Source organism: Sander vitreus, chromosome 11 (assembly GCF_031162955.1).
Source record: "Sander vitreus isolate 19-12246 chromosome 11, sanVit1, whole genome shotgun sequence".
Lineage (NCBI taxonomy): Eukaryota > Metazoa > Chordata > Actinopteri > Perciformes > Percidae > Sander > Sander vitreus.
The window spans coordinates 14,158,334-14,184,475 of NC_135865.1; the positions used below are offsets into that span (position 1 = coordinate 14,158,334).

Below are 26,142 nucleotides of genomic sequence, written 5' to 3' on the forward strand. Positions count from 1 at the left end.
GGTTGCAGCTCTTTGTCCCCCCTGAGATCTCCTACAGGTTGCTGTGAGTGTCAACTTGTTAGTCTGTTAAGATCCCTAGTGTATGGCATCGCTGGCTAAAGTGGGTGCAGTCACCCATAGGATGGAACCGGGGTCATCTGTGGCTGTTAGCACAGGTGACCCAGAATAACAACAGGTAAACATGGTGCATTGGTAAATGTCCACTACACATGGGAGGACTTTTCTTTAAACTGCATTGGAGAGGAAATTAGGTATACAATAGGATATTTGTTCAGCATTACGAAAGCAGGATGCTTTATGGGAGTGTCTTTGCAACATAGAGATAAAGATGTAAAATACTGTTTTTATTCTTCCCATTTTTATGTTCATATTAACCGATTTGGTTATGTTGCCAAGAGACAGAGCCCTATTTATTTCCTTGTTTAGGCTAAGATGTGGCGTTTAGGGTGATTATTTGAAAGTCAATATGACATCTTGGCTGCAGTTTTACATATTTGATCACTTCAGGCGAACCCGTTCCCTCCTCCTGCTCCAAATTGTCAGTCTTTGTAGTACCACTAGGCAACAGTGAGTGCATCACTGGAAACGTGGAAGTGCGCAGGAGCCGCGCAGGGAAATCGACGGGAAAGAAGGATCTAAGCAGCCAAAAGAGCATCTGGTGGATTTCTACTGCTGAACTATGAAAATCCAGTCGACATTTCTCTAAAACAGGGGAAAAGGTGCCCGAAAAGAGCCTGGAAATCAGCGTCGATGCGCGCAGCCAAAAATGACGACAGTGGGACAGTGATTTTCTTCCTCCATCTCGTCATTTTCCACAGTCATATGCTTGGATGCAATTCATCTCCTATGTATACATATTACAAAGGAAGGGCTGGAAACCGAATAATCTCCAACACAGACGCAGACGCAAGTGCGCACAGAGACGTTTCATCCTGGAAACAGTTTCCAGCGACTAATTACGAAGAGATATTGGTGTTTTATGGGCCGTTGAAGGATTTTGAACTTTCGCATGAAAACTTACTCTGTGAGTACAGTTTTGAACAGGTCGATATAGCCCCAGCCTTCACGGGCGATGAGTAATCCACGACGCAACTGATAAAGCTGTAAAACCTGGACTGCGACTGGCGCGTTTGGATACCTTATCCTGTGCGTCGCTTATTCTTTTTCATATGGCTTCTCTCTTCGGGTTTTGTAAACTACTCGGACATTATTGATATTTCATGGCTATAGAGTGTACAAACTAGCGTGTGGCGAAAGAGGACGATGCAAGACTAACTGGGGCGAAGACAGCGGACTTTTATTGCCTTATTTCCAAAGACGAGACATTGCGCACGGGCATTAACGACTGCAGCAACTACAACCCAGACTTTTTTTTTTTTTATATAATCATTGAATCCTTTGTTATTTCTTTCACTGCTGTCATCATAGTATGTCTGCACTTCGAAAGAAATTTGGGGACGATTATCAGGTAGTGACCACCTCATCTAGCGGGTCTGGATTCAATCAGCCTCCCCCAGAGAAAAAGAGGAAGAGGCAGCGGTTCGTGGACAAGAACGGGCGATGTAATGTCCAGCATGGGAACCTGGGTGGTGAAACCAGCAGATACCTCTCAGACTTATTTACAACACTAGTAGATTTGAAATGGCGCTGGAATCTATTTATTTTCATCCTCACCTACACAGTCGCTTGGCTCTTCATGGCCTCTATGTGGTGGTGCATCGCATACATCAGAGGAGACCTCAACAGAGCCCACAATGACAAGTACACTCCATGTGTGGCCAATGTCTATAACTTTCCCTCAGCCTTTCTCTTCTTTATAGAGACCGAGGCCACTATAGGATATGGTTACAGATACATCACAGACAAATGCCCCGAGGGGATCATTCTCTTTCTTTTCCAGTCGATCCTCGGATCGATCGTCGATGCCTTTTTGATCGGCTGCATGTTTATCAAGATGTCTCAGCCCAAAAAACGGGCCGAGACTTTGATGTTCAGTGAACATGCGGTAATTTCTATGCGAGATGGAAAACTAACTCTCATGTTTAGGGTCGGCAACCTGCGTAACAGCCATATGGTCTCTGCACAGATCCGCTGCAAATTGCTGAAAGTAAGTGATGCTACTTTTAGTCAGGAGGCGTCCAATGTTTTAGTTCTATTCCCATTGTTTATCATGGCCCAGTCCATGTTTTCTTTTCTTTTTTAGGAAACTGATGCTGAAAGGCCTACACACTGGCATTTAAGCCTACTCCTAACATGACGCCATGATGCATTTAATACACAAAGCTTCAAAGACTATAATGATGCAAATAGATACAAAAAGACCAAAAGTCACCATAAGAGCAATCATTGACCAAGCCATAGCAAAGAAGGCATTTTATCTATTTATCAAATTACATATTTTGCACAACTGATGGGGAAAATGATCCATCAACGTTTGACAAGAGGCCTTCATGTTCATTCAGAAGAATATGTTCATATGCTAATTTTGAAACTGTTTTAAAGTGGTAGTGTGTTACAGCTTGGTGTTAATGCGATGCTGTTCCTTATCAGGAGAACATCATCTATGGATGTTCATGCTGTCCACGTCCTGGCTTCCCAAAAGTCTATACTAAACCTATAAACACTTTTAAAGGCTCTAATATGCAAATATCCACCAATTTATCAACCGTTCACAAGAATGCATTGAATATAATAGGAATACGGTGATATTATAGATTTTTTGATTTCTTTATTTAAAAGGAACATCGCACATTAATCAACATGAGCACAGAGTCCAACATGTAAATGTGCCAGATATAGCCATGCAGGCTAATTTTCATCTGCAGTAGGAGATTCAATGTATAAAGTGTAAGGTAAGTATAAACTCAGTATGTATTACCAAAGACACACTGCAACCATATCCATTTTAGCAAATTATTTAAACAGTTTTTTTTTTTCATAAAGAGAGATAAGCATTATTTCTAGATTCCATGTGCTGACACAGCAGGTAAATAGTGAACGCAGATGAATCCAGCAGTATCAAGTAATTTAAACCAGTTGATTTGATTCAGTTGTTTAAAAAAAAGAGACACATTTTAAGTTCCAGTGGTACTTTAAATCACATGCTGAGATGGATATTCTTGCAGCATAGAGGTCTCTTTAGACATTTAGATTTAAGAAAATTATAGCAATCTTTCTGATAGGCTGGTTAGTTGCTCTGATTGCATATAAAATGTGAAAAGTCCCCAAAGGATCTTGACGTGCTATAGATAAGTCTGTCTTACCCCTTCCTTCCCCCACCAAATATCTCTGTCTCTTCCTGTATGCTTCCTTAGTCTCGCCAGACGCCCGAGGGCGAGTTTCTTCCGCTGGATCAGTTGGAGCTGGACGTGGGTTTCAGTACCGGGGCAGACCAGCTCTTCCTCGTCTCACCACTCACGATCTGCCATGTGATTGACACCAAAAGCCCTTTCTACGACCTCTCCCAGAGGTCCATGCAAACAGAGCAGTTTGAAATTGTGGTGATACTAGAAGGAATAGTAGAGACTACAGGTGAGTGACCACAAGCATGCATTTTATATAGACCTGCTGTTAAAAATAAGAGCTCATTTTGCTGCATGTTGTGGCTGCAGGCTAAATGTACATTCAATGTTGTATTGTCTTTACAGTGTTTTTGAGGTGCTGCAATATCTATTTCTGCAACAAATCTCCTGAATAATATTGAGCTCAATCAGAGGTGTTAATAGCTGACATCCAAGTGCACTCACTATTGACCCCTTTATTGCATTTGAATGATTTTTGTTTCTGTGGCAAACAGAGAAGCTAGTAATAGCAGTGGTCACATCATAGGTGATCAATTTTGTATTGCAAGCTTAAATTAAGTGAAGCAGTTTTAATCTATGCATCATAACACCTTGTGGGTTTTGGGGAAGTAGAGCCAAGTTTGAAGCTACATGAGCCTTTCCAGCAGGGTCCATGTCTCATCTGAAACAGATTTCATTTCTCCGCCTTTGTGCCCGCACAGCATTTACCTCATGGCTGCTATTCTCACAGGGGATAATAATATGCTTTTTAAGGTCCCTTTGGAATTAGGGAATTCCATGTCCACAAGTTGAGTAATGCCACGGGTAAAATGTTACACTTTGGTCATTTTTAATTCAACTGTTTATTTGACACAGCTGAAATAGTGTTATGGAGTGAACAGAGGAGCAGTTTTAATAGGTTGGTTCAGAGAAAACAGCATATGGAGATGTGACAGGGAGGCACAGACAGTAATTAGCAAAGATATTCAGTTCCTCATCTTGAGCATTTAGTGCAGTTTTATTAAAGTTCCTCTGCAGCTGAGATTTATCTAACATACAGTTTCTTTAGTTTATGACGTGCAGCATTTATGTCATTTTGATGAGACTTGACATAGTCTCAAGCATGGTGCACATAGATGTTAATGTATTACAATATAGAGTATCAGTACAGTGGGTAATGTGTTTGATATGTCCCGCATGCCTACTGTTGGAACACTTGATGTTCCTTTGTTTTTTTTTTGTCTTTTTCCCAGTTAACTATTTATTCATTCAATAAATAACCAGTAAACACGTAGCGTTTTTTTTTTATGAAAGTAATTGTAACGTTGTTGCTGTGTACAGGTTGCTTTAAGGTATGAAAATATTCAGTGTGGCGATGTGACTGAATTATCATTGATATATTAGCAGGCATTTACAGTGACTGTTAGAGACTCATGTGTCATCGTATCATTTATAGTAGTCACAATTTTAGTTTTAATTATTCTGGTTTGGCTTCATGTTTTGGGATTGTTATTCTCACGTTTTTTTTCTCACGTCATAGAAAAGTCTGCATGGAGGAGAAGTTGTGGTTATGTAAAATCTATGGAAAAGGCTGACGTAGAAATAATCTATGGTTAAAAATGTATATACAGTGAAAGTCTAAATCCTCAGACGCTTTCATTTTTGGCCAATATAACTCTGTTTCCATGGCAACCTCTCCTTGAGTATTCAGGATTGCAGCACTGCACCTAAACTTAGTTCTTTTTTTATTCCTATGGTATAGGAATCATAACACAATTTCAGTAATAAGACAGGCAAACATGCAATGCTGAACATTAATGAAATTGCTTTGTTGACAGCATCGCCTGATATTAAGGAGGATCTCTTCTGAAATATGAAAAGCACACAGAGGTGTTACAGTGCCACAGAGTGCTTGCCAGAACAGGTGTTTCAGCAGGGAAAGAATAAAATGAAATATTTATGAGGCTTGGTGTTTACTAGTGAAGAAGCTGCCCAACTCCACAAATCAATGTTGTTGTTGTTTTTTGTTATGTGTGAATAAAAACATTGTCTGGAAGTGAAAATACTCTCCACTGCAGATTAAAGCTGCACAATCACTGACTCTTTGTCCTTACTAGATAGTAAGAGACACAACAGTGTACCCTTTCTGACATAGTAACTTTTTGTTACTGAAGATCACACAAACATATTTTGGACTGACTGAAGTTCTCTTTACGCACAAGAAAAGAAGAACAAGAAGCGTGTACAGAGCACGTAGGAGCTAAGAATTGTTCCATTTCGCTGTAACCTTTGACAACCTCTACATTGTATAAAAAGGCATGAGCTATTCCTTTTGAATAGGAGCCCAAGGTGTTTTTGATCACCACCTCAGTATGATGCACCTTCTAAATGAGACATGTAGGATGTCTGGTAGCAGCAGATTTTCTTCTGGAGTAATGCCAGTTGTGGCTTTGTGGTATTGAGTTTGGCTTTCTAACGCGGCTGCGGGAAGATGTTGTGCTGCTGAGGATGAATTGGCTTTACATCATGTTGCAATTAATGTACTGTACATGCCGTCTGACTGCTTGCCCTGCAAAACTGGATAGCTGTAAGAAAGAAAAGCACAAACATGAAGCCTGTAATAACCAGAGATGGTAAAAGTACTCACTTCCCATACTCAAGTAGAAGTACAGATACTTGTGTTAAAAATACTAGAAGTACTGATTTAACTTCTTTACTCAAGTAAAAGTAACAAAGTACAGGCTTGGGAATTTACTTAAAGTATAAAAGTAAAAGTAGCCTTGCGAATGACAACCATTTTTTATACAAAGCTACCTGGACCACACACATGTTACTAGAGTGCAAGCTGAGAAACGTCAGTGGACATGGAAAAAAGGCTCGTTATATGCCATTGCCTACATTTTAAATGGATGTCTGCCAATAGGTCTAAAATATCACATATATGATTATTGTGACAGAGACTGGGACTCCAGGTTAATACGATTCTGACTGAGTAGTAAGATATGAATTCAATTGTGATTCTGTAAGATTCAAATATGAATCCTCTAACTTATGTCTGAGATGTTGGAGACATTCACGTTAACATTAGCCCAAAAGAAGACCAAGTAACGTTAACGTTAACTTAAGTGGTCTCAAAAACAAGAACGGCCTTGAGTAACGTTAACGTTACTACAGCACTGTTACACTAAATCAAGTTACTGAATTTGTTTTTAATATGAAGCTATACATGCAGATATTGTATCAGCTAGTATTAGATTATTTTCAAATAAACTGAATGCTCTCTAACCTTAACGTTACTTGGGTTACTTAACTAAATGCTAGCGAACCAAGGCACTGCCATTGCTAGCAGGAGAACAAATGTAACTGACTATTAACGTAAACTTAATAAAGTTACTGAAACAAACAACAGATAGCTTTTGATAACAACAAAAAGATGCATTTAGCTCTATGTGTTTTTTCAAATTTGATGGTGGATTCTTGGAAGCCAGCAGTTTGTGGTGTTTTGGTTGGCACAATTTGCAGCACATTATAACAATGTATATTCCCATCCAATTAGATTGAATTCGGTATTGATGACGCGAAAAATAATAATGGTAACTCCACTGAAATTATTTGAAACTAAAGTAACGAGCCAATTTTGTAAAATGTAAGGAGTACAACTTAAAAGTCGGCACAAAAATAAATAGTAAAGTAAAAATATCTGAAAAATCTACTTGAGTACAGTAACAAAGTATTTTTACTTCGTTACTTCCCATCTCTGGTAGTAACACGTTTTGGTTGAGCTAACAGCACTAACAGGGATAACGTCTGACACAACAACAATCAAAACAAGCAACACAAACCGCACTGTTCCCCAACAAGTATCTTTATTGACTTACTACAGTGTCATTGGCTACAGAGCAAACATGCATGTCAGGCTCTGTGTGTGAGCGCGTCGGTCAGTGTAACGCTTATCAGTTCAATTTTCTAAGCACAAACGGACATTTGGAAAAACAGAAAAATGGGTTAAAATATCCAATTTGTCATTTTTTTCCACCTTGACAAATAAAAAAATTGGATCTTTGGATGGTTTTTCCAATTTTCTGTTATTTATTCAGAGGATCAGAAATTAGGCGGAACGAGGGAGAGAATACCATTGCAGTATTGAATAATTGGAGCCCAGATGCAATTTTGTAATTTTCTAAATTTCTGATCCTCTGAAAAAAAAGTTTCAAGATCCAATTTTTTAATTTGTCAAGGCGGGAAAAAAAATTAAAATTTGGATATTTGAACCAGTTTTTCTGTTTTTCCAAATGTCCGTTTATGCTTAGAAAATTGAACTGATAAGTGTTACACTGACCCGCGTCAACTGCTCTGTTACTTTGTTGATGTGAATCTCAGTACAATAACATAAAGCTGAGTTACTCCTACATTATTTGTGCATTGCAGGCATGATGGGATTTTAACACTGCAAGAATAAATAACAAGTAATGACTGCAGCTCAGCTGATATTGCTTTGTGTTTGTGTTTAGTGCTAATACCAATTAATAGTAAATATATTGTGTACAAGAAATTCAAATTTTGTGACCTGATTTTGTGATAATAATTACCTACTAGATTTTACAGATGAACAGTTTGTTTATTAATTCTCACAGAATCCGCAGTGTAGTTATGCTCAGTTGGGATGTGGTGGAGTCTGCAGGAAAAACTAATCACAGTTTCTGTTGTTTTACCTCAATATTGTTTATTTGTAATTATTATGTGATATGCATATATCTGTGCACAAGAAATTACATTTATATACAATTTATTTGCAGCAGCAAGAAATATAATGCTGCCTAAACTACGTTTTTTATCAGCATAATGAAGATTTGGACGGATGGAAAATCTTCCTTCTGAATGTGTCTGCAAAATGGTCATTGACACTCCACAATAACCCTGCTGCAATACAATGTTTAAACAACTAAAGCATTATTAATTTTTTTTAATGGTTATGTTAAAGAACTCAAAGCACTTGGTCACCCTTTAAAAGCTATTACATTAGACACGCACACAGGTGTTTTCACTTATGTTGCCTAATTAGACCTATTCTCAGGACTTTGTGGACAAGCGTGTATGAACAGGGCTTGATTGACAGCTCCCTGTTTGTTTTGTAGCACCTGTAGGACGGGACAACATTCTTATTGGTCCATAAAGTTTGGTGACATGATGGGAACCGTTTTGCTACGGTTTCCGTGTTGAACGTCATGTTTCCTCGGAACGGTGTGATATGTTTTCTCTCGTTTGGTATGTGTGTCTCTCGTTTATTGGCTGTGTCACAGGTGATAGCCAATCAGCAGAGGAGTGTATGTAAACTCGTGGTAATAAAAAGGCAGAGCACTTGCGCACACAACAGGGTGTTCAACTCACCCTTGGGCTGAACGTGGCCTAGCTTAGAGGGCACATTCAGCCCCCACAAAACGTAGCAAAAAGTTTATTTAATCGGAAACACCGTGTTGTGTATGCAAGCGCACTGCCTTTTTAATGGTTATGGTTTATACGCGTGGCTGCTGATTGGATAACACCTCAGACACACCCACCAAACGAGAGAAAACTTACCTCAAAGCCCGTTGCACACCGTTTTACAGTTTCAAGGAAACATTTCGTTGATAACCGTAGCAAAACGTGCGCACCGTTTTGAGATTGAACGTGCCCGTGTCTTCTGGGCTAATCAGAGTGATTGAAAACACCTGTGTGATTTCACAGGGCCTTTAATTAACTGTGTAACTCACCTATCGGAAAGTAGTTGGCTTTTTTCACAGCAGACATTTTGACTTGTCACTGTAGGAAACCACAGGTGTTACTAATGACATTACCGATTGCTTAGTTCGATTATATTATATCTGCGAAAGAAAATGCAAATGAATGTGTTTCCATCCATCACTGCTGTGCGAATGTTAGCAGTTGGTGCGTTGAGAGAAAGAGAAACAGCTAGTGGCGCTAATTCTCCAGTCTGGTGAAATCAAACCATTGCAGAAGAAGAGCTTGCAACAAGACAACGTACTTAAACAAGCTCCAGTCAACCTCAAATGACGGTTAACAATGTGAAAAAACGTGATGAAAATATGGCATTTATGATGTTCCATGTATTAATTTGTCTCCTCAGTCCAATGCTCCAAGTCACGTGTGTCATGTACATCATGATTTATTTCTGCAAAATCTTTTTCCATCACACTTTGTCGCATTTTGTCTTTATTAATATTCCAGCTTTCCCCCCTCAGCCAAGAGGCTACGCACAAATTTAAAATGTGTATAAAAACAGCTGGATAGAAATGTATTTAAAGGAGAACTCTGGGCAATTTTTATGTTAATCTTGAGCGCTATAAATATATGAGTACTGTCGATATAAAAAAAACAGAACAGAATCGTTCCTAGCAAACTGGAGTTGCTACAGCTAATGCCCCTAAAACGGCAGTTTTGGGGGCATATTCTAAAGAGTGCCTTTGTGCCTCTTAACAGACACAAAATGCAGTTATAATGTCTGTGCAACATGAACAGGGCTCTTACGTGACAACAAGATGCGTTTTCAACTCAGACATCTTGCCGCTAGCTCATCCTGCTAGCTGCCAGCTGCTAGCTGCCGTCTGGGATGAGTGTATTCAGCCAGGCTTCGATGATAATCATCACACAGCAGTTCCGTGTGTATTTGTAGCTCATCTATTGTGTGTGACATTGATCTGGCGTTGGAGTCCAGAGGATAGATCAAAATTGTAGTTTATTTCCCCCTCAAAAATAGGTAATTGAGCACTGTAGTGGTTATGACCATATCAGTGACTATGTACCTACATGGAAACGGGATAAATGATGTCTGTGGCTTGCACAGTAATAGCATTACTGAAGGCTAGCTGTAGCTGAATCCAAAACGTCTACTGTAAAAAAAAAAAGGCCTCTTCTAAATAAATAAAATTTATCATGAACGTGTGAAAAATAAATCACAAACAAATAGTGATATAATTACATAATAATAGCATCGCAGGGTCATTTTCACTGTACCACTACAGAGCTTGATGATGAACTGACTTTGACTCATCAGCTGATTCAGAACTACTACATGCAGTCTTAAAATACATCACAAGTTAAGATAAGTGTCCCATTAATACCACTAATGCTGTTCAACACTGCAAAGGCTTAAATACCAAGCCAGAAGCAATCTGTTCATTAGTGGAGCTGATTCTTGAGAACCCAAAATAAACTGTAGCTGCCAGTAACAGACGTTTAGGTTCCTCCAACCATGGAACTAATCAGTGTATTGCAACTAAATTCATTACATGATTTCCAGTGTTGATTTAGAACGTGATGCAGTTACACAACTCTCCTGAATGCTGCAGCTCCTTTATGTGGAAGGTATAATGTGTATGTATGTCATTTAAGAACAGGCAGTTTTCAGATTAGAAAACTAATAACTAACAAAAATAAACAAGCTGATGATTTATTTCATGGGGAACTCATTTTCATCACCGAATAGAAAGAAGTCTGTCAGCACATTAGTCTATCCCTGAAATGTTGTATAGTGTTTGGGGTCTAACATGGGGGCAGATCTTCACAAGCTCTGCAAAGTGTTTTTAAATTCACTCATCAGCTACGAAACGCAATAATTCATGAGCATAAACTGTATCATCAGCATAAACCTCATTAAACCCCTTATTTTCAGAGTGATGTGACTTTCATGCAAATATGTGTAGTGGGATCATTACACTTGCACTTGAAATGCATAAAATGCTGCAAATAAGTCATATTTAGACATGTTTTTTAAGCAGAGTTGACAAGGTTTTTTTCAGGAAGTTTACTTCATGATACACTGCTGTCTTGGTATTCATTTAAATGTTTGTGTTTCCTTGCTCAGACAATTTTCAGTTAGGCTTTATTTCACTCTTTTGATGACACGGCACATTTGTACTGCACTCAAACAGTCTGCTACCGAACAAACTAATAACCCCCCTATGTTTGTAAAGGATTCTGCACTGAATGTCTGATGTGCAGGGAACACAGTGTCACATTTCGTCTCCTGATTTGGTTATGAGGCAAATGATGGCAATAAAATCACAAACACGCTTTTCTCTTTAATAAAGTCTTGCGTTGATTTTGATTGTTTTAGTATTTCATACTGCTACAAGGCTTTCCTATGATTCACTGGTATAGAATAAAAAAAAACAGAATATCCCAGCTATCTGCTCATTTTAAAATGAGTGTTGGTGGCAGGGGGTTAGATGCATATAGACTGGATCAACTGGTAATTACTATTCACGTGTGCATAAATGCAGTATGAGACTGGAGCAAACAGCTGTGAATAATGAATTGCCTACCTGTATGCTCAATATTAAAAATTAAATGAAGTCCATGTCCATGGGGTTTTAAAGTTATAGGAAAAGAAGCAGACAATTTTAATTTTACTTGATGGATCTAGATGGATTTATAATCAAATATATTAATTCTTAATAAAAAAGGCATTAAAGACACTCTTGCCACTCAGTTAAGGTAAATAAAAAACGAATTACCTGACCTAACATTTAGTTATATAATAATCATCATAGCTTCAATTAAGTTATTGTTCATAATACACACATAAAGTGTATAATTGAAATTAAGAGTAATAATTGCTTTGATGCAGACTCTGTAGTAAAGCCAGCCAGCATAATTAATTGGAAACATCTATTGCCACTGATTAACAGAGCAACCAATGTCATGGCCCCGATCTGTGTTTTATCATCGGCAACAGTAATTGAAATGAAAATGGAGAGCTTTCTGTTGCGCCTAATAGTTTCAGTCATATGAGTGGGAGGCCGTAGTCCCGGAGGTCTGGGGTCGCCTGACATCATGAGCCCTAGAGCTTAGGTAAACACCGGCCAAAGTGAACCAAGACTATGAGCCAAGACTATGTTGTCCTCTAGAGAAACTGACAATAATTAATTCTGAGTCATTACACCAAGAGCGAGTCCTCTCTGCCTGGTGTCGCGCTCCCTGCGGGTCAAAGGGTTAAAGCGGGTTCAGTGGGGAAGTTGGCGCTGAAAATCAGGTGAGAGCGGGAGTTTCCAATTAAATCTAATGTACTCCAGGTGATAACTCCAGAGAGAAGTGGCTGTCCCCGCTGAGCTCCACCTGTGCAGCGATAAGCCAAGTGCTGGATACATTACAGCTCTCTTGTTAAAATGTATTTCATGCCTTTAGTTCATTTGACTTTATCAACATGACATTTTTCAACTACCTGCCTTGAATTTTTAAGCATGAAAAAAAATATGGGTAATGTTCGCAGTGTCATGAGAGGTGTACACTAGTGACACATCAAGTCCGGACCTGAATACAAAAATATACTAATACACTTCTGGTAAAGTACAGGATGTCAAAGTGCAGGGCCTTTACCTGTAATAGAGTATTTTTCACATTGTGGTACTTCTACTTAAGTAAAGCATCCACCACTGGGTTTTTACACATGCCAAGATTGTATTTCTTTCAGTAAAAGTAAAAGCAGCATGAGGACATTTGAAATGATATCAGAGGCTTGCTAATGTAATACGTTTTACAATACATACATTACGTAAGAAAGCTTTTTTGCACACCTCTTATGTCGGGCAGGTGCGTAGGATATGATCAAAAGTAGATACACGTAAATACAACGTTTGTACAACGTATTTTTCTAAATAAATTATTGCTTGCGTAATGGTCAGTGTGCGGGACTCTTCTCTAAACAGTACATACATTAGCAAGGAAGTAGTCTCGCATTGCTAGACCTATCTCCACATTGCTGTGGAGGAAGGTCTGACTACAACACACATACATTCTGGGATAGGAGAGAGAAACACTCTGAGTTGTTTACATTTCTTTAAACCGATCACAATTTTTAGAATGGTAACCCACGGAGAGCAGAGGTGTTGGTTCAACCAACTTCTGAGTCTTCATTATGTTGTTGCTGTACTGGATTGTAGTTGACTGTACTGCATATACATTGGGGTTATATTTAAAATATAATTCAGTTCATTACAACAACAAGAAAAATGACACCCTCAAAATCACTATAAAGACACGCCTCACAGTCTACACTCTAAACCCAGATTTAGTTGTTATTCAACTTTTTAGTGGTCACTACTTATTCTTTCATGTTTTGTTAAAAAACATTTTCATTACTAAATCACATTAGTTGTTTGTAACAATCAGCTTAAGTATGCAATGCACAGATCATATTAAGCAGAGATAACTAAGGATGTTAAGTTTCTGAATGGGAGGGGCGGGGTCATTTGAACTGTTCTGCGCTGAAGCGATGCAAAGGCTCGTGAGAAGAAAAAAAATGTTCTGAATTTGATTTTTGCAACTAATGTATCATTTACATTATTCCTTAAGTTATACTGTTATATAGGAACAAAAATATTCTTTTAAACAATGTATATCTTTAGTAGTAATAAGTAGCCTAATATTTTATGTTTGTTATGTTTAATTTGCATGTTTAAAGCTATAGTGCGTAGGTTCTGCCTCCCTCATGAGGAATCATAAGTAATGACAACAAAACTGTCGCAGCCACATGATACAAGCCTTCCATGATCACGCACCACCCCCACCCCTCCTCCACGCAGTTGTTAGTAGCCAAGGAGGACACGGAGGATTAAAAAAACCATGATGGACTCTTTAGAAGAGGTAATTATCTTCACTTGATTTTCTGCGTGCGAAAGTCGCTGGACGACACCAGTTTCTGAACATAGCCATACTGAGAAATACAGAGAGAGCTGTGTATAGCTGACAGTCTTAATTAGCTTTGTATCAACTCATTTGGCAATGGCTAGAATGTAACAGACGTCCATTAATATAAAAAGGTTACGGACTAAAGCTTTAACATGCTTATTTTAGACAACGTTACCGATGATTTTTAGTAATGTATACTAATGTAAACTTGATTTGTCTACTGCATCAACTTACCGCTCTGTGTTAATACAATTTGACCTGTTAACTTTAGACAGTTTAAGGCAATGGGTTTCCACGCAAATTTATAGTAAAGTCAACTAAACTTACAACAAACATTACATAATAAAGGTGTTCGTGATATTTTGTCCACCCCCTGTATGATGGCATCTGTTGAACCACTCATTATGCTCTGCACAAGGGCAGCTCGGTTTAGCCTGCATACTGTATTGAACAACACAGATAAAAAAAAAAAAACATGGGTTTTCTGGGAACGCATCTGTGAGATTTACCTCTTATGCACTGGGGATGAACTCCACATAATGCGCATTGCAGCGAACCGGCTATGACACCCTGGATTCATTATCCTTTTTAGATGAACTGTGCTGGCTTCCCAAGGGGGAGCACGGTAATTGTGTCTTTAGGGATTTGTCAAGTCCCTGTTGGATGGCAATAAATCACTGGCAGAGGAGGTGTGATGGCAGACCTGGGATGAACTGTTGTGACGAAATTACCAGAAATGCATTTACCAACAATCAGTCTTCTCGTCACACAGCGAAGAGTTAGAAATAATTGACTAGGTCTCTGTTGCCTTTGTCTTAGAAGACGTGCTATTGTGAGAAGGACACTTTTTTGGTAATTAACAACACAAACTGTAGACCTCTGTATTAACCCCTGTCTAGATGGAGGATGGACACTCGGGGCAAAGTGTTACATGTCCATAATTGAGATAATTTTGTGGCTCCACTTGTCTCCACTTTTCTAAGAGGTTATGAGGAAGGTTGCAATGCACTTGCAGTGTTGGTCACTGGCATTGATTGGTTGGGCTGCGACTGTCCCTGAAGTGCAGGTGAATCAATCGGCGGCCTAAACACAGAGCCACATGAACATGTTGTTCTGAAGGCTTGTCTTCTAGCAAGACCTTCCTCTGGGACTCCTCTCTTTCTGCTTTTGTCACTCAGACATGTTTACTGGAATATTCTGCTCTCGAGCTCAAGTGACAAACTTAAGGCAACAATAGATATGCTTTCTTACCAGTGAGTTACTCCTCTTTAGCACCTCCTAAGTCTGAGATCTCTTAAGGCATTAAAATCCCTCTTTTGTGTCATTTCTTTTTAGCTTCAACTCCTTTTCATGACTTAAGTAGTAATATGAGATTACAGCTCTCACTCATTCACTCTGTTTTCGGATAATTTCTGCACTCAATATAAAGAGGAGAAAATCATTCATAGTTCCATTTGATTTGGATAACCTCCCCAGTGGGATTTTTCCTGTATGACCAATAGTGGTCGTTTGGCCCGAAGAAAAACCATCAATTGCTGTTTTGCTCAACTGGTTCTCTTTATGGCAGTATTGAGATTGCCTTCACATGGTAATATGTGCTATCCTGGCTGTGTTAATGGCCTACAGCCATATGTTCCTCTAGCCTGCCTGACACCCCACCTTGTGTGAAGATGGTTGGCAGCCCCTGCTCCTATTCCCTTCGCTTCCTTCCCTTTCCAACAGCCTCCACACTCAAGCAGTTGCCTCAGCATCCAGGCTCTCCCCTCCCCCACAGCAGTGCACTTCCCCTGCCTTTTCTCTTCATCAGCTTCCTCCTTGTTCTCATTGCTCAGCCGACGCTGTATGCGTGGAATAAACATCAGAGCTGCAAACAACTGGAAGCCACCTTTACAAATGGATCACACACAAAAACAGTATTTAATGGAGGGAAGGGAATTCATTTCCAAGTCAAACTGTGAAAAACAGGTCACTGAATGATTGTGGATTTCTCTACACTTTACCACTTGACGGTGGTCACCATAGAAACAGATGATCAGACAGGACTTGTGGCCACAATAGCAGTATCTGTATCAAAATTAGATTCAAAAAAACTCTATTATAGGTACAATTTGTTCTGTACTTTGTAATGTTTCGTCATAAAGATCAGAAGTCAGTTGTGAAAAGCTAAACTACTAAGAACCATATTATTCAGACCTGTGAATTGAAGTTTCCTCTCTTTAATAAGCTGAAACACACCACCCAGCACCCTTATATTCTCCTCCTCTTCAGTATTCCAGTACCGCATTCAGCGCAGCAGCTTTATTATTATTATTATTATTATTATTATTATTATTATTATTATTATTATTATTATTATTATGTTATAACGCAGATCCTAAAAATAGACAAGGGGAATTCTGCTTCCTGTTTTGCAAAATGAAGAACAGGATAATTGTCCTGTATTAATTGCTGCTCCTCACAATCCAGCGATGCAGCAAAGGCATTTTGTGGACAGCCTTGGCCGCAGCGAGTGCCTGTAAATAAGAGCACGATGAATCTTGGACAGTGTTGTGTAGCAGTGCACTGTGTGTGCAGCGTCCAGATTCTCATGCTTGTTTTTGCTAGCATTTTTCTCATACATAACACTTGAGCTGTTTCCACAGGCTTGATAGACTGTCAGGGGACTTTGCTGACAGCACTGCACTGGTGAGTGAGTTTGTGTGTGTGTGTGTGTGTGTGTGTGTGTGTGTGTGTGTGTGTGTGTGTGTGTGTGTGTGTGTGTGTGTGTGTGCGTGTGTGTGTGCGTGTGTGCGTGCGTGTGTCTGTGTGTGTGTGAGAGTGACTTATGAAAGAGAGAGCCAGACAGAAAGAGAGAGGGGGGGGAGGTTATTTGTGATTTTGTCAGTAAATAAGAGGTTCCTTTTTTCAGTGACTCTCACTGTGAGAGTTCATCTAGAGAAGTCATTTAAATAAACCTTCATTTTCACCATACATTTTGAGTGTCACTTGCTTGCCAACAATCTAGATTGAGGTTCTGAATAGATGTTTGACAGAGCTGCAATAAATAGATCTCTGCTCTCATGTCTGGCCCTTGACTTTACTCTGTCCTCTGTGTCGAGGGCAGATCTGCAGCTCAGAATTTGACTGAGCCAGCCACCAAATGGATATGATCCTTCTACAACTTAGATGAGCTTCTTTTAGACGAGTCTGTGAATGCCACTTAGGCTGTTTTTCTTTTGTTTGTTTGCTTTTCTATTTCAGCCCCCAAAGAACCCATTTTATTTTCGCTGTCACTCCGCTGGCTGTGCGTCGGCTTCACTTTGTTAGACCAGAGAAGCAGCCAGTTCTGTGTTATCATCTCAAGCTGAGATGGCTTTTAAGCATCTAAATCTCAAAGTTTATTCTTGACATTTTCCTGCCTTTTTTCTCAGTCCATGATAGAATCAGCTGGGAGTCTGTGAAATATTGTATAATACTGTACATTGCAGATAGAGCACCTGTAATCTCCAGACCGACATTGCATCTCAGTGCTGTAAAGTCATTCCCAAAGTATTTAATTTATTAAAAAAATACATTTGATTTCCATATGTGGGTTATCCCTGGAGATTTCATTTAACAATGTAATTGTTGCTGAGATAGCGGAGTATTTTCAGCATGTGACACACCTGCACACATCGATGCAGAAAATGTTTCTTCTCAGATTTTCTATTTCATTTCCCCTCTGAAATGTACCTTTAATGAGATGTGCTACATCTGTCTTGAATTTGTGGATTCAGCAGAGGATTATTCTAATGCTGCACATGCTGTCACATAGATATTGCATACTGTATAAAAGCAGTAAACTGCCTGGTGAACTTTAGCGATAAGGGACTTCTGAAGGGATTTCACACTTGTGTAGGATTAAGATTTGCATTGGCCAGTCAGAAAAGATCATACATTTCACAACCTTTATACTGAAGGCATAGTTTAATGAAAAAAGGAGATGGCGGAGATGTCACGTTACTTATCCTTTGTACTTTAAAGCAACACTGCGGAACATTTCATATTATTGCGATTGGGCGCCACAGTTTCAGAGGGTAAATCATTTATACACCACCGTCGTAAATACGGACAGCTGTACAAGTTCATTTGTTATGATTACATTACTTATGATCAAAAACTAGCAAGTCGACATCTTGGCTAACAAAGCCAAACATCAAGCAAGTGCAACAAGACAAGACGTAGCAAGTTAGCTAATATTACTTACCAGTCCAACAGCAAGATGGCCAGCTCTCCATCTGTCTTGCAGACTTTTATTTCGCGAAGCTCTCGCCAACGACTAAAAGCCAGTCTGAGTTGTGCAACGGCAGCTCGATGTAGTCTTCGGCTTCTAGCCTCTGCCATGATGTCCGAAGTGGCTGCTGAACCTTGTCCCGCCGCCTGCTCACCCGGCTCTTGTTTTGGTACGCCACGGCCGCTGTTGTTCATGATTTGATTGTAATTCTTACTTCCCCTTTTAGATTTCATTACGTAGTTACAAATGAATGGGAAAAATAATCGATGTTTGGGTCAAATGAGAAATCCTAATCCATCTGAAAGCATGACAATCCCCAATATTGACGAGACAAGGTTTTTACCTGACAGCAACAATATGTTAAAATGGAAAGTTTAATCTCAACAGTAAAATGAAACAGTTAGAACTGCTGTGACAGCTGGACCATTACACCATTCACGTTTCTTACACATTTAAGCAATTGAAAAAAAAAATGTTTTATTAATTTATCAATAAATAGTATTAAGTTTGATATTTAAGTACATTTTACTTTGCTAATTGTATCTCCAGCAGACACAGAGAAACATTAACATTCATTCAAAGTCGTGTTTTTTGCAACCTAGGGAATGTAAGTCCACTATTCACTCTCCTTTTAGCTCTTGTCTTAAGGTCTCCAGAGTCCAGCAACTGTTGAAGAGAAATATCTTTCTCTTTAGCTGCTAAATGCTCCACTATGGTCTTTAGCTAGTTGCTAACTGTGTCTGCCTGCTGTTTTAGTCTGGGCAAGGAGTGTGCAGTTGGTTTATCAAAGCTTTTTCGTTCCTGCTGCTGCTGGAATTGACGCTGATGATAGAGATGAGGGTGAATCAAAACAGTGAAGTAGCAGGCCGTTAAACCAAAACAATGAGCTGAAAATGCTAAAGTGTGTAAGAGTGTAAGGGAACTACATAGACAGACATTTTCTGTGGGTCTGTCACAACATGCGTGGGATTTCCCTCTTTCTGGTCTATATATCCCTGCCTCTGCTGATTTATTTTCATTTAGTTTCTGCTGCGAAGTGAAATCCGTTCCCCAGCTTGAAAGTGCTGTGTTTTATGTTGACACCACGTTGAGCTATTTTATTTTGAGATTATTTTCCAGTGGATATTGAAGTTCATAAATACGTGTTTTGGCATGGCTGGCCGAGTTGCACCATATCCATGGTTTTGGAAGAGGAAAGTGCTGGTCACAACAAATGTCCTCTTTTACAATAAACATAATACATTTTTCATGTAAAATTATTGATTAGTGCAGTTTTAAGGAATTTTTGATTGCAGGATTTTCACCTGCAAGTAAGTATTATCATTATTGTTTTTTAGACACTTCTTCCACTTTGGTTGATTGATTAAACACAGAGACTGATAGCAGATAATAATTTAAACTGAGCCTTCAAGTACCCTCACATGTCAATAAGTCTGTTAGCATAAGAGACAGTGTAGCAATTTAGTCATTTGCAGAATCATTATCTGCACAAGGTTTTTTTCGTTGTACAATTGCTGGGAACTGTAAGATACTGAAATTCGATGTATAACACGCAACAGTGTGTTTATTTAACCATTAAACATGTAATATTGGTATAATGACTAGAACACTACTGTTTACTGCGACAAAGATTCTGTAACAAGGTGGTACATAATCTCTTATTGTGCATCTCTTTATTGAGAAGGGCCACTCTATTGAGTATTTGAAATGTATTGGTATTGGCTTATACTGAGTCACAGAGGGGAACAGATAACCATTTACTGAAAATAGAAGTGTAATGGATCTACAGACTTACACATTTCTCTCCTAATGGGTTGAATGAGGAATTGTCTCTTCAGTGATTTCAATGGCATTTTTCCCTCCTGGTGCCTTCTGCCCTTCTCTTTCCTCGAATAGAGCTAGTGTAGTTTAACTCTATGTTTTATTGTTGTTGAAGAATGAATGTGCTTGTGTTGATTTGCTTTTGATTGATTTTTCTGTTGATTCTGGTTAGTGCAGAAACAAAAGATGATTCATCAATTACCTCTAAACCAATTAGATTTGTTTTGGTTTATAAAATGTCAAAAGTTGTTTTTAAAATCCCATCACAAAACATCAAGAGCCCAAAAATATTTAACTTAGTATCATATAATAAAAAAGAAAGCTGAAATCTGAAAGCTGAAAACCCGAATTGTTTAGAATTATGGTTAAAAAATCATTGATTAGCCAATTTTAAAAAGGATTGCATGTTATATTTATCTTTGTGATTTTAAAGTTTTTAGATAAACTGAAGGATGAAATGTTCCCAAATGGGTTGAAAATAATTTTCTAATTTCTGATTTTCAAATTTTTTAAGGAGATCATCTTTTTTTTCATGGTTCATTAAAAGTTGACATTATACTGCTGTATTAATTTTCTATTACCAACTGGACATAGCCAGGTTTGGAGTGTTCTGGTAGTTGATTGGTTAAAGATGCAGGCATTGTTACTGCAGCGCTCCTGGTACCATTTGGGGAAACATGTCACCACAGATCTTAAAAATATATAGCCAGGTGTACAGAATATAAAAAAAATGTGTACAGAAAATAACCTGCAATATAATGTGTGTGTGCTTGTTTGATTTTCACTTTTTTGACATATGTTACTAACACCTCTAACTGGCTGTGACAACACTGCACATCACACATCTGAGGTGTTTCTTTCTCACTGGTGGGTCCTACTGTACAGTTGCATGTTCCCAGTAGCAAACAGCAGCAAAGATAGAATTGTATTGTTGTTTTTCTCCTGCTGTGTGTGTGTGTGTGTGTGTGTGTGTGTGTGTGTGTGTGTGTGTGTTTATGATACAATGCTCATATGATACCGAATGTGGTCTTCACTGATGAGGATTCACCAAAGTATATGATTTACCTCTTGTGTTATAAAAGGTCACGTTTCAGAGACAGTAAAACCATTTTGGTCTGACTCTGGAGTCATATGGATGATTTGACCCTGTATGGAAAATCCATTTTGAGCAGTTAGATGTCATGATCTAAGAGAGAGACTTTTGTTTTGTATTGTCACTGTTACTTTTGACCAAACTCAGCAGTGAAGAGGTTTACGGCGGTCGCATGCACACATTCCTACATTTTTGTTTCCATAGAAACACTGAGTCCCAGGCAGGCGTGTATTTTCAAGTTACATAAGCCTTTATCAGTAATACGAAATCCACACTGATATGGGTATTCTCATTTGACTGGATTCCTATTTTAAGGAATTATATTCAGTAACTGGAGACAATGAACAAATCAGGTGTCATTGTCTTATACTCATGCTATATTTAACTGTTTGATCTTGAGGTCTCTGTCTAACATGTTTCTCCACATAATGTGTACATTTTTAAAGATTAAAACTGTGTTTTGGCATGAGTGAAAGTCGAGGCACACAGTTCATCACTGTTGCTGTGTCTGTTAAACTGTGTGCCATATGTATGTGGGTGTTGCAGAACAGCTGATCTTTATCAACACAATCGTACATATGTCATGCAACCGTGTCTATAATTATGCAACAGCTCAGGCATCAGTCCTTGTATAATGTATGACAATTAAATGCATATTAAGGGCCATGATTAAGTCTAGTGCCTTTGTTAGTTTTTGAAGAAGGGTATAGTTAATTAGACCATCCACATCAGTGAGATTTCTTCTTTTCTGTGTGTGAGGGGTTGAGTGGCTCTAGAGGAGGGGAAACAGGTTGAAGAGGGATTCAGCCTCAGGCCAGCAGGGTTCATGTGTTTCCAGAGACTGAGGTCTTACAGTAACTCCTACACCATCTGCAGGAACAATAGAGCATTATTAATAGATGTAAGATGAAGCTATTTAGGTCTTACGTATTACTGTAGCAACCTTTTGCCTCAGGCACAATTGCATTACACTTGTTCCACCCTTTTTCCCTAACATACACCAGCAAAGTTGCTTATCGATGTTCTTTTCCTGTATTTACTGTATGGATGTCCAGTTAACATCGCAGCATCGACTGCACTATTCAATAAAGCAAGTACGTCTGACTTCTTGGGGTGATTAAGTAGCTGTTATAAAACCAAAACGGAGAGCGTTTTACACCACAGTTTTGTCGTTGATGATCAAATGGTGACTATGTTTTTGCTGGAGGCAGTTTAAAAGGCTCTCAATGCAGAAAGATTTCAATTCACACTGAACTCTTTTCAGTGTGAATAAAGTTCTAAAGTTCTCTTCAGCTTTGCCTGCTTTATTCACTACAGCACACTTCCATTTGCTTAAAGGCCCCCGGACTCTGAAGCATTAGTGCAGAAGTAATACTTGAATTGAATACCCCAAACACACTTGATGTTCAGTCTCATGCACATCTGCGATTGTGTACAGAGCTGTTATCAGTGAATTATTTTATGACCTTGGGAATCAGGCGGAATCACAGATGCCTCCAGTTTCGATGATGACATCCTCGCAATCAGCAGCGGTGTCTCACTGTGAACAAGCGCTTCGTCTTAGTTTGGACCCAACTGTCGCTGCTAGAACAATATTAATCTGGTAATTAAAACGTGATAATAATCTACTGCAGTCGCTGATTTCTTAATGGATTTCAACAAGTCTTAACATGAGTGCCCCCCAGCCATTCCTCTATGCGAAAATAAGGGCTTTTTGGACTGATATAACCAATTTAGTGTTTTGTTTCAGATGTATACCTAATTATAGATGTTCTATGCTTGCTTTCAGTAAGAAATGAAAGTTGTTTTTTCCAGCAGAATATTAACTATGCCAAGATGGACGGGGCTTTGCTGTGAGCAGTGTAGTATGACATATTGCACATGCAGCTATGATAGCAGCTGAATAGTGGTGATGAGTAATAACTAATAAGCATCCAAAAACTTTGCATGAAAAAACCCCCGTTGTTGATCATTAATTCAAAGCTCATGATTTTGCTAATTGCATTAATTTGTTTCTGAGGACGTGAGGGGAGTTTTTAAGGGATTTAATTCAAAGTCCCATGTGAGGGAACATTTACTCTAAGCGTATCATATTCTGCTATCTTGTGCCGAATTTGCAGAACATAGTTTACGGATAATAACACAAACATGTGAAATAGGATATTTCATTTTAATTTGCAGTCTTGAAATGACAGAATTTCACGCTAAATTGTCAGACTCATTTGGGCTTTTTGCCAGCTGAACAATTTTATGTAACAGATACTTCACGTAACATTTTGTGTTTTGGATTAAATTGCCTTCCCTTTCTTGTGTCAGAAAGCTCCAAAGACATTTTAGTGTGAGCTAGAGCTCCTGAAGCCTTTGCCTGAAGCTGTTACTCCTGTGGGATTCCAGCAATTTGATTATCTTAATCCTCTATCTTTCGGAGCTTCTAGCCAAGCTTAAGGTGTGGACTGAACTGTTAAGTAGCATAAAAGGTGACGGTGGAGAAGACCTGGGTTTTTACTAGAAGCTGTTTTTGTTGTTGCTGTTGTTGTCTGTCTTGGGTTTGTTTTGTATGCATTAATGTGGAACCTCAGGTAAACAAAACAGAAAAAAATACATACTAACAATTATATTGATCCATTGGCAGTTCCTTATGAACAGTAATTTCAGAATGAATTGAGTCCTTTATGATTAAATAACTAGCCATTCTTATAATGCGCACACAGCAAATAACTCAGCTGCACTTTTAATTGTCTTTCAAGTTAGGCTGGAAATTGCTCATAAACATCATATTTGGAAACTGAAAAAATCAATTAAGGTTTTTTATTTAGGCAGCTGGCTCTGTAATACATTATGTACTTAATCATTGTGGCACTTTTGTTTGCAATACTGTTTGCTTTGTGATGTGAGAATACCATGTTGTTGATTCTTACGGAACGGTGCCAAGCATATAATTAAATCAGGGCGCAGTTGTTGAATTGAGTCATGAAACATTTCATCTTAAAATGTTAGTCTCTACTGTGTTGGGCTGTGGAAAGAATGAGACATAATATGCCATCATTTTTAAAGTGATGGCATATAAATAAATTTGTTAATTTATAAATTAATGAGTTAATGAATAAGTCTGACAATTCCTCTACTCAATGGCCTTTTCTTTATGTTTTTGACAGGGATGACCTGCCAAGCAAGGACGTCTTACACCGAGGACGAGGTTCTGTGGGGACACCGCTTCTTCCCGGTCATCTCCTTAGAAGAAGGCTTCTTTAAGGTGGACTACTCTCAGTTCCACGCCACATTCGAGGTGCCCACCCCTCCATACAGCGTGAAGGAAGCAGAAGAGGCTCTGCTCCTCTCCTCGCCCCTCATGGCTCCATCCCTGTGCAACAGCGGGGAGAAAAACAGCTCTCTGGACTGCCTGGAGATCCTGGAGGACAATGACAGCACCACCAAGCTGCCCACCAAGCTCCAGAAGATCACAGGGCGGGAAGGCCTGCCCAAGAAGCTACTAAGGATGAGCTCCACCACCTCAGAGATGACTTACAGCTTTGGAGACCTGCCCATGAAGCTGCAGCGAATCAGCTCTGTTCCCGGTGTCTCTGATGATAAGCTGACCGGTAAGGCCTCCAAGATGAGCACAGAGCCCATGAGTAAGTCAGTGGCGGACTTACCTCCCAAGCTGCAGCGACTGGCTGGGGGGGGAGGGGGCAGGATGGACGGACACCTGCCGCCCAAACTCAGAAAGATGAATTCAGATCGCTTTACATAGAGCCGGCAACATATTTTAACTTATGCCATCCACCTTTATTTCCCTACCTAAAGTCCTTGTACTATCCCTAATTTATTAATGGACAATATTCTTATATTAAAAGAAATGTAGAATATGTGCACAAATACCTTATATAAAGTAGGGTGATGGAATTGAGCACATTTGTACCTGGATGTAAGTGTACATGCTGTGACGAAAGACCTCTGATATTTTTTTTAGGATGATGTACAATTAGCACAATCTGGCATGTAAGAAACAGCGCATGTAGAACAGAATCTCAATAATTTCTGGCATGACATTTATTGATATATTATTTTACAAAAACAATTTCATTAGTGGATTTACTGACAGTGAAAAATTGCACAAAGCCATATAATTTACGACGTGGAAAACCTACATTACATGGTTCTAATTTGTGGTGACGAAAGGCACATACATTTGTTTTGAGTTGATTGCTTTTGTTGTTTAATGTAAAATTGTGGCAATGTTTATGTTGATTGCATGCTCCTCTTATTGACTTAGCTATACAAAGGTAATAGACAAAGATGTTTAGCCTTAACTATATTACCTTGTTTCCATTTTCATGTTTGTTCACAGCTGGATTTTGGTATTTCATATATAGACTATTTTACCATGTGCGATTTTATGACTTTATTAGTTGATCAAATACAGAATATGTTGCTAGATGATGCATTTTAAATTTGAAAATGCATTATTGGCATCATTTTACCTGTCTAAACTGGGCACAATGCTACACAATTTTCACTTGCTTATTAAAGTAACACTTAAGTTGAAAGAGTCAATACTTTTGCTTGATAAGCACAAAGCAATCCTTATTTAACACCCCGTGATATTAGAAAGCATTTATGGGTATTTTGTCATAAATTAACTGCTTAGGACAGTAGTCCGGTACTGTGCAATCACTTTGTTGCATTATATAACAAAATCAACTTAATCTACACTAGGCCTGTGTGCTCATATGAGACACTCCATTAGAATTTCAACTTAGGTGTTACTGGTTAGAGTTAGAGGTGGGCCCATAGGGAAATCATAACCTTTGTCTTAAGGGCCTATAAACTCCCTCCTCCGTGATGAAAGCAATAATATTATAATGACTATAATCTTTACATAGCCAGGGTCTACCACAGCCCCATATTCATTCTGTTTACTGAATCCATGCCATGAAATCTGGTTTTCTCTAAATGCATCAAAGACATTGTATGATACCCAATCTCTTCAGGAATAAAGATCTAACATA

At 38.8% G+C, this 26,142-nt stretch overlaps 1 protein-coding gene across 1 annotated transcript; it reads left to right on the top strand.

Moving 5' to 3' along the window:
• The first annotated feature begins 566 nt into the window (after window positions 1-566).
• kcnj3a (potassium inwardly rectifying channel subfamily J member 3a) lies at window positions 567-26,142 on the top strand. The gene is made up of 3 exons (XM_078261764.1): window positions 567-2,107; window positions 3,315-3,531; window positions 24,289-26,142. Exons 1-3 carry the CDS (start codon window positions 1,430-1,432, stop codon window positions 24,882-24,884), a joined length of 1,491 nt encoding a protein of 496 aa, XP_078117890.1. The 5' UTR covers window positions 567-1,429; the 3' UTR covers window positions 24,885-26,142.